The following is a 10206-nucleotide window of genomic DNA, read 5'->3' as shown; positions in this document are numbered from 1 at the left end:
GGAAGAACAGGGTTTCCCCACAATGGCAAATTCCAACACCACGCATTAGGAACTAACGGGTGGTCATCAACATCTTCCACTGGGGGAAGGTATGCCAACGCTGTCACAATGCGCTGAACATCTGGCGGTAAAACGATTAATCCAAACCAAGGCACTCCCACCTGGGACGTAAAAATACACATAGGATTATATTTGGGGTAAAGGCTATGTAGGAAAGAGTGCATGACCATCACCCAAGGCGGACGCACTAAGACTGGTTGGAGTAATGCTCTCACAAAACGCACTGCCCAGCATGCCCATCGCGCTTGTACATGTTGTCGTACTGCTAATGCCCCAAAACCGCCCAAAGTTGGATGGCCATATAACAAATATTTAGGAACCCCGGTGAGTCGTCTTTCTTGTGCGACCGGTCCGAGGTTCCTATCAATAAGCTTGGCCGCTTTAGCCTCAATATTCATGAGTTGAGCTTCTGGGGGAAACCCCCCGTGTTCCATATGCCACGTAAAACGATGCAGCCCATATGCAGCCGCTGCATGTGCACGCCCAAAAATGGAAAGATTTAACACCGAAATGCGTCGAAACCTAGTCCAGACTTTGTCTAGTTGCACATCCCAGTCCCTGCCTGTGGTTTCTCCCACATCCGTAAAAGGTAGATTGAGAGCCGTAGCCATATGTACGACCTTCATGTCATGATTTATTGTTATATGTGGGTGGGTGCCGAGAGGTAACAGCTCAACCTTATCCAGGTTAAGTTGCTGTCCAGAAGCCTGTGCGTACACCCTCATACATTCAAGGAAAGCCGGAATTGCTTGGATTCCTTCTAAAACAACTTCCGTGTCATCAGCAAATTGCACACCTGTAACCATTTCTGAATTATTTTGGGGTAAATGAATCCCCACTTGGTTGTACTGTAACCAACACAGTAACGCCTGCGCGACAAACAAGTATAGCAACGGTGCCAACGGACATCCCTGTCGCACACCCGCTGTAAGAGCAACTTCACGGGAAAAAAAACCATTTACTACCGCTTTCGACGCTGTATCAGATAACAGAATTTTAGTCCAACTAATGAACCCTGCTCCTGCGCCCATAGCATCCATTGCTTCAAATAAAAAATTACGATCTAAGGAATCGTAAGCTTTAGCAATATCCAAAAAAGCCAGGAGACACGACTGTCCTGTCGTCGACATAAGTTGCGGTAGATGCCGCAGGAAAAGAACATTTGCACCTATCAAGCGCTCTGGCAGGAAAGCAGACTGCTCGAGCGTGATAATTCGCCCTAGTATTGGACTCAGCCTACGGGTTAAAATTTTGGTGAAAATCCTGTAATCTGTATTCAACAAGGTAATCGGTCGATAACTACCCGGGGAGGTGGGAGACCCCCGATTTTTATAAATAACCGTAATAGCACCTTGCAAAAAGCCATCTGGGTGCATTTGTGTTTGGCCCATGGCTGTATACAGTTGAGCAAGAACTGGTGCAATCTCGTTCCGACACACCTTGTATAATTCCATTGGGATGCCATCTAGACCGGGCGCTTTGCCTGGCGTCGCTTCCTTGAGTACCGCTTCCACTTCAGCGTCAGACACCTCCGATCTTCCTACATGATACGCATCCTCCTCCGGAATGACAAGGTGGCGGTTCCGCAGCGCCTCTATAACAGCCATCCTAGCCTCTTCAGTCACATGAGTTGGGGAGGAACAAATCTCTCCCCAAAAATCCGCAACCATCTGTGGCAACTTCATCGTGTCTGTAATAAGACGACCCGTTCTATCTTGCAACGCCGGAATAACTTGCAGAGTCTTAGACGGATGCACCAGGGCAGTTAGCCCTCTACTAGGCCGTTCACCCTCACGAATCCACTGTAACCGAACCCGTTCCGCCTCCTGTGCACCTTCAGCTCTAGCCGCTTGTACAACCGCTACTTGGGCGTCAATTGCCGCTTGGATTCTCTGTGCACTCATATGTTCGGTCTGCACATCTTCCAGTGCCCTTGTTGCATGCTCTATTGCCAAACGTAGTTGCCCCCCCGGGGGAAAACAACGTTCTCGCGCTTGCCGATTAAGAACATTTACTTCATTGAACATTCGATGTTTAAACAACGGCCACCATTGTAGCATAGCTACTGTGTCTGTCTCAGCGGGTCTCTGCGCACACTCATCACCAATCCATTGCAAGAAGCTTCCCTTCAAGTCAGGGAAATCTAAGAAATGCGTGTGTAGCCTTGGAAGGCCTGGACCACGCTTTCTCACAAGACGAGGTAAAAGAGCAATAATAGCTAAACGATGGTCTGTCGAAGTGCACACTGGAATGGTAGAGGAAGCGATGAAGGGGGTGAGGTTTGTGGAAGTATAGATTCGATCAAGACGTGACCCTCCCGACACACTTGTTTTATAGAAAAACGAAAGGTCGCGACGGGTAGGGTGGAGGTAGCGATATGTGTCTACCATATCCGGGCAGCATTCGGAGAAAGCCTTGGCTAAGGATAAGTCCGCGGGTCTACTCCCTTCTCCTGTGGTGGAATCTAGCATCGGATTATGGACAAAATTAAAATCTCCAGCCCAAAGCAAATGATCATCCTGTCCTATCCTATTTACCACATCGCCAAGAGAATGCACACACGCCTTCCTCTGATCTATCGAGTAACTAGATGTCATGAGGTACAAATTAATCAAATGAATACGGTGACCACACCACGTGAACGAAACCGACGCGCTACGGCCTTGGGGAATGTTAGCCGGAAGTAGTCGTGCCGGTGTTTGTATTATTTTAAAGTCGCGATAAAGATCTTTGCGCACTAGCACTAATACTCCAGCCGTCCGGGCATTGGTCGTGGGGGATTGTGCTATTATATCCCATCCCGGTATCCCTATTTTCTGAGCCGCGAATTGCAATTCTCTAGTGAGAATTGTCAGGTCTCCATCTCCCATATGATGTGTCTCCTGTAAACAAATGACATCTAACCTATGTTGGGCCCATACTCTAGCCGCAGCGTGGATACGAGTAAATGCCGAATGCGTGAATAAACCTGCTACATTATGGGACGCTATACGAAGGGGTCTATTATTAGGCCTCCTGCATCTTGTCCGTCGCCCCATTTACCTAGGGGGTAATTCTGTATCTCCATTTCCACGGACTACTACTATATTTCTCTCTTCCTCCTCCTCGCCGACTTGCATGAGGTCACCCGGGTCGTCGTGTGGAAGAACATGAAACCTGGGCGGGCTTATTACCGAGTCCCGCCTCTTGTGTTGGGGACTGACCCCTGGAGATGACGTGCGTGACGTTGGTTTGTCCGCATGCTTGCCCAGCACAGGTTGGTCGGTGGGCAGAATTGGGTTTCCACGATGCGTCCGTCTGTTTTGTAATTGCCATTGCTGTTCATCTGGCCTATTTCCGGCCACATCTTGAATCGGTTGGCCAAGTAAGGGGTGCGTGATGGAGTGAGTTTTGGGGATAGAAGCTGATGTCGGTAGTCCCGGTTGATTGGTGGTTGTGTATGAGAGCTGCTGCTGTTGTCGCTGCTGCTGCTGTGGCGGCTGTTGCTGTATCTGTTGCTGTTGCTGTTGTGGTTGCTGGTTCTGTCGTTGTTGTTGCTGTTGCTGTTGTTGCTGCTGTGGTTGCTGTTGCTGTGTCTGTTGTTGCTGTTGCTGTTGTTGCTGTTGCTGCTGTTGTTGTACTTGTCTTCGTACAACGGCGGCTGCTGCTCTGCCTGCCATTTCTGCTGCCTCCTCGTTGGATACTCGATTTTGCAGCTGCTGCTGTCGAGTTGTTTGCTGGTTTGGCGGGGGCTGTCCAGTAGCCACGGGCTGACGTGCATTACTTGATCCTCCTACTTCGCCCACAGCTGGCGTCGCTGGACTAGGACGTGCTCGCGCCGCGATGACTGCCGCCGCCGAAATGGGCGGCGGGAGATTCGGTATCAAGCGGTTTCGTTGTTGAATCTTGGGGGGGCGGGGCAAAGCCGGAGTCTGTGTGTCGTAATACGTGTGTTGCGCTCTCCACGCTCCCCTATGAATCCGCCGGCCATCCTCCTCAATGGAGAAAATATTCATCCTGGCGGGTAATGCGGGCTGATCCCATCGCACCCACACCACGGCTGTAGTGAGACTAGCCTCGACTATCCCCCATTTCTTTCCATATTGATCTACATCAAAGCCGTAGGCTTCCGCAATAAGCCAGAATAGGCATTTCTGAGGAAATGCTGGAGGTAATCCTGACAGTCTGAAGTATTGGGCAGATGCCCCCACTATGTCTACTACAAGATGGTGCATAATGCCGAACAAGAAGCGCAAAGCTTCCACAAAACTAGGACCAAATACAGTCTTTATAAGGATAACCTTCCAAGCTATCAATCAGGTTTTTTATGAGGCGTTGTAAAACGTGTTAATCCGAGATTGTCAATTTGATACTTGATGGCGCAAACCTACTTCGTCCTCCCCTTCGGGGAAAGGGCTATGTCCAAAGCTGGAGAACTTTATTTCCCCTTTGGGGGATGATGACCTGAAGGGGACCACCAAGTAGCAAAATTTTTCCACCGACTTTGAGCTGTTCGTATAGGAAGAATGTGCACATCTTATATCATATTAATCTATATATAATCCGCGAATACCCTTAAGTCACTTTCCCTGTTTTGCAAATAGGTGCCGAACGAGCGCAGCAGTATTGCAGTGCGTGCTGCAAAACTGAATGCAGATGGGAACACGTCGGGTGTCGGCTTCCTCGAAGCCGTAAAAAGGGCGGGGGCCCCGGGGGCATCCGTACAGGCCGGTAGCTATGGCGGCACGTGTGAAAATTGATGTGTCAACGTGGTGGGAGCTGTGCTTGTTGCAGCAGTGCTGATGCTGTGCTAGCTATGCTTCCGCCTCACAGCCGCGAGCTTCATCGCGGCACACTGCAACTCTTCGGAGGCCCCAAGCATTGGGCAAAGTAATTGTACAAACGAGCAGATTGCGTGCTTCATAGAGAAATGAACGCAAATTTGTCGGCCTGCTGGTGGCAAGTCGGAATGCCCGTGCAGGCAAATGGCAACGCAAGCTGGGTGTTCGAATTATCATACGCCGTCAACTCAGAATTCAATTATGAGATACGCGGCACCTTTTCAGATTAAATTTAGCCCGAGAGGCGTTGATGTGACTTTGACCTCGGTCAATGGAGGCAGCCAAACTTGTTTGTGCTCATACGATTTTGTTGGCTACAGGCGAGATACCTTGCAATAGAGAATGCATTATATTACCAATAACGCGTTTCAGCCGGGCGAGATATTATGTTTGGTCCGTTACATACACACACACACACACATACACACACACACATACACACACACACACACACACACACACACACACACACACACACACACACACATGGACGTGGGCAATCCTACAGGGCGGGGCGGGGCCCCGCCCTGTAGGATTGCCTGGCACGGCGGCACTTCGTTCTCCTATATAGGAGAACGAAGTGCCGCCGTGTCAGTGCGCACCTTGCAGCTACGGAGTTCGGGAGGAGAAGGCTGCTGCTGCTGGGTGTGGACGCGGATTATTTAGCGCCAAGCTCTACTGGATAGCTTTGTGAAAATGCAATTTAACAACTTCACTGTGTTTGCTGAAGGCGCTTAATTTAGCCAGGGCCGGGTAAATTTTAGAAACTTTGCTTGGTATGTCGCGCCATACGACTGTAGCATCGACAAAACATGTGCGTACGGCCGACTGTCGTGACAGACACTGACTCACTTACCGCCTTCCGTACACCGGATGTAGGCCAAAACCTACATAATCCTTTAGCACAAAAAGCACAATAATTATAATGTGTAGTGACTGCACGTGTGCCTTGCGTTATATTAACGGCGAGGAAGGGTACAGCAGCACATGGCAAGATATCTTGCCTGCAACGTTTTCCCCAATCTCCATCGCGTCGCAGTTTTTGATACCATTTAATATCAAATATTAAGTATCTATTAGAGCTACTGGTGTACTGCAAAGCGCACATCTCAGGGCAGGGGCCAGCTACTGTGCGAAAGCGCGGCGACGAGCGACAGCTTGGACGACGCAGGAAGCCAGCGGCTGCGCAGCTCACTTCTGGTAGGCAGTCCTTTCATCTTTATCGTACTTTTTTCTCGCTCATGTTCGCAAATAACGAACGACAGACGTGCCGCCATTCAACTGCGTCCGTCGACGGTTCTCTTTCCTTTGCCATTCGCTTCCGTAACCAACATCTCGCAACAACTCCGACCCGCCTGTCATGTGGAACCTCCTTGTTGTCTCTCCATGGGTGCTTTTATTTACCCTGGCTACTGCTATGCTGCTGGACCATGAACCCTGATGGTGCGTGCCTTGCTTCCTTGTTTATGCGCCACATAGAAGGCGAACGAGGCAGGACGGAGCGAGCGCGGTCCCAACATATCGACACGAGCTAAGAGCTGTCTGCTGCGTGGCTGCACCTCCAAGAACATACGGGGAGCGATCCTGGACTCACCGGTAGGTCGTCCTTGCTCGATGGGTACGTAGGCCAGCAGGGTTGCCTACACAGCTTGTCACGCCATTATTCTGCGCCCCATTCGCCTCCATCGTTCATCTACACAGTGCTATTATTAGCCAGCCAGTGTAGGAAGGGACCAGCTCCCTTTCTACACCCAGTTCGAGCAGCCCGCCCTGTCTCTGGCCCTCACCCTATGTAGTATCCTGGGTATCACGAGTTTGACATCCGCCGATCGGTACTTTTCCTGCGATTAGACGTGATATAGCACCCCACCAGTAACAATACTCTGAATCAGTCTGGCCCCAATAATAATAAACCGCAGACCGCAGCATTACATTCCTGTCATCCAATACCGCACTGCATCGATAGGGGTTTGAAGCTGAGTCTCAGACCATAGGGGTTGAGGCATCATCGTGCCCCAGGCTGGATAACATTCATCGGAGTTATGAAGATATGGAATTGGAAATCGAGCCATTGGAGGGGCAAGGGAAGGCGCTGATAACCGTAGGTGTCCATAGCGGCCCCATCGCCTGCTGTAAAATCGCTCCCCAGGGAACTCTAGCCTGCAGTCTATCAGCTGATAGCCCAGAAACGTCTCGCATTCGTCGCATGACACGCTTCCGCCTTTGCATGGCAACCGGCACAGACAGCGGATGCATGATACTACTGCACGTACGAAGGTCGATGTCCCCGTGTAACGAGGGTTCCCACTGCCGCGTGAACACGATACCGCTTACATGTAGGGTTGGATCTCATCCAAAGCTTAGATTCTAAAGTTAGAAATCTGTAATGGAGAATCCTATTTAGAAATTAGATTTTGGCCCATTAGATGGCGGTTAGGCCGTTATCTAATGTACGACATTAGCTAAAATTTTGAAAAAATCCAGTTGCCATCGTTTGCCCAGAAGCAATAGCTTGTAACGATGGCGGACACGGGTGCATGCCCCAGCGAGCCCAAGGGCAAGAAAGAAGAAGACAGCGATAACTACAATGGCAAGAAGCTCACACCGCAGGAGTTTTACGAGAAGCTGAAGGAAACAAAGAGTAGGAGGCAGGCGGCCTGGTGGCCATGTGATACTTGTAAACAGCGTTGTGAAGATCCAGTGCTTCTACGGCTAAGGAGTTCAGCGCAACGAATCCCTCAACCGTAGCACGCAGGCATATCAACGACTGCCACCCGTCCGCAGCGTCTAAGCCTCCTCAAACTGCTCCGCCTCCCTTCACACCAGTGGGCAACCCAGAACCCACGGACGAGGGTTGAAATCCTCCGCCCCATCGATCATGTTGACCTCGTGAAGGCTTGTGCAGCTATTGGCATTGAGCTTTGGAGCCGCAAGTTGCTTAGTGGCAGGATTTTGGATGAGGTTCATGCCGAGATCCAAGCCAAAATGGACAGCGAGTATGCTAAGGACGGTGGCCTTGCCGCGTTCGCTACTGACGGCTGGAAAAACCGACTTGCGTTCATGGGCAGCCCTCTGGTTAACGTCATGAAGCTGCTAAGCTTCCGGTCGGTGTTTTTGGTGGTCAACACTCCTGCATGTCTCCGCAGACTGGGTGTAATGTGTGAGCCTACAAGATGCGTTACAGCACATAAGACGGACAGGATTAAGAATAGGCTTTTCCGTACGTTGCTGTAATATCTTGAACTTCATAACTGCATGCAGTGCGAAAGGAAAAGCAGGCCTCAGGCGTGTCTAGGTGATGCTGGACCCATGGGTCCATGCCTCCCCGAGCAGCTGCTTACAGATTACAGCCCATGCAGAGCCCCGCCGCCCCAAATATTACTTACAAAATAACTAACCACAAGTAACATAAGTACTAAGTTTCATGAAGGTTGATTAAGTTTTTGAGAAGTAGCCAAATCCTGAGATGGGATTCTAAACCAATCTAATTAGAACTAATAAGATCTTACTAGATTGAGATGAGATAACTTTTCTATCTAAACCTTTGGACTACCCTACTTGCATGCTACAGCACATAATATCTCCCACTCGTGCCTGGCCCTCTTCCGGATGCGTTGCAGCAAGCTCAGCTGGAATATCTACCGGAAACACGCACGCACGCACGCACGCACTAAATCGCGGCAGTGAAGGCCATCATCGCCTATCATGGTCACGTGTCGCAGTACTAATGGTGGCCGTGGTGGGCGTAATGTTAACAGTCATGGATTGCCGCCACCGCAGCAGCAGCAGACGCCGATCCACCGCCGCAACTGCTACAGCCCACTGCTTCTGAGCTTCCCGCTACACCTGCTACTGGTGCTGTTGCTCTTCGGCAGTAGTGCACAGATAGCTGCAGCAGTTGCCTCCCCTCCGCCACCTCCCCCCATGCCGCCGTTGGCCACCTGCGGTCCGTACCCAGTGCTCTACAGGGACGGTGTGCCAGTAAGCGCCATAAGGGCGCCTGTTATTTCAGCTGATTATGAAGATGCGATCAGCCCAGCATTCCTTTTGCAGGTTGTGGATGTGCCAAGAACCCGTAGGTCTGTTGGTTATTACGTCAACGGCACGACAACTATAGTGGTACAATGGAAATTCACAGACAGGACCTCATTTTCCTACGGCATGCTTTCCGAAGCGGATTTCAATGCCGTATACAATGGCACCTCTGGCTGCAGGGAGCCAAGCGGATTAACAGCCATGGATTACGGTCAGGAACTAGACTATGCTTCTACAGCCTACTTTCCCATTTTTGAAGTTGCACCCCCCAGCTACTCCAGCTTGGTCCAACCCTGCGGCGCCCCGGTCACCTTCTACTGGTTCACTAGTTTCCTCAGTCACGACTTCTTCGGCGTAGCTCACGTTTCCTGGGCGGCTGCTGACTGGGTGCATGCTAATGACACCACCAACCCCATCTGCCCTGACTCCCCAACTGCTTGGGGTTACACCAAGTTCGCCATCTCATACTGCCCCTGCCCGGCTCAGCCCCCGCCGCCAAGTCCGCCACCTCCACCGCCAATGCCACCTTTACCATCCTGTGGTGACTTTCCATATGTCACCTACAACGGTGTCCCCGTCACTGGATACCCAGCACCTGTACGGTCCAGTGTAACGGGTCAGGTGGTTACCCCGGCGTATATTGATGCCTCTCAGGGTTTTCCCGAGCTGGTGGTGGACTGGCAGCTAGAGTCGTACGTCAAGTATTCATTTATTTTCTTCCCCGAGTCAATATTTTTGCAGATTTACAATGGTGGCACTGGGTGCCGACCGCCTGATGCGTTTATGTCAACCGCCACTGATTGGGTCATTACAACACAGGGTGAAGTGAGACTCTATTCTGGATATTTGTACGCAAACTCCTTACTGAATGGATGGCTTCCCCCATGTCGTCCTGTGACAGTGTACTTGTTCCTTCGTTTTGTGGACATACGGCCCATGAATGTCTCTATCCACCCCTCGTGGGTCGCATCCGAGTGGGTGGCTGCCAATGACTCCTCCAACCCCATTTGCCCGGACTCCCCCACTGCCTGGGGCTACTTCAAGTTTACCGTTAACTATTGCCCTTGCTCGCCTCCACCCTCTCCCTACCCACCATCCCCATCACCACCATCCCCATCACCACCATCCCCATCACCACCATCCCCATCACCACCATCACCTCCATCACCATCACCTCCATCACCATCACCACCATCACCATCACCACCATCACCATCACCACCATCACCACCATCGCCACCTTCACCCTCACCACCATTACCACCATCACCATCACCACCATTACCACCGT

General features: G+C 51.0%; 1 protein-coding gene across 1 annotated transcript in view; it reads left to right on the top strand.

Annotated features, from left to right (window-relative positions):
- Window positions 1-7400: 7400 nt before the first annotated feature.
- Window positions 7401-10206, top strand: part of VOLCADRAFT_91237 (uncharacterized protein) — a gene marked incomplete at both ends in the record, with an annotated part of 5145 nt that continues 2339 nt past the window's right edge. The window contains 3 exons of the mRNA XM_002950802.1: window positions 7401-7580; window positions 7665-7984; window positions 8603-9740. Coding sequence (XP_002950848.1) covers window positions 7401-7580; window positions 7665-7984; window positions 8603-9740 — 1638 coding nt within the window. The remainder of the gene's footprint in view (window positions 7581-7664; window positions 7985-8602; window positions 9741-10206) is intronic.

Source organism: Volvox carteri, assembly GCF_000143455.1.
Source record: "Volvox carteri f. nagariensis unplaced genomic scaffold VOLCAscaffold_20, whole genome shotgun sequence".
Lineage (NCBI taxonomy): Eukaryota > Viridiplantae > Chlorophyta > Chlorophyceae > Chlamydomonadales > Volvocaceae > Volvox > Volvox carteri.
This window is presented reverse-complemented; position numbering and strand designations above follow the sequence as displayed.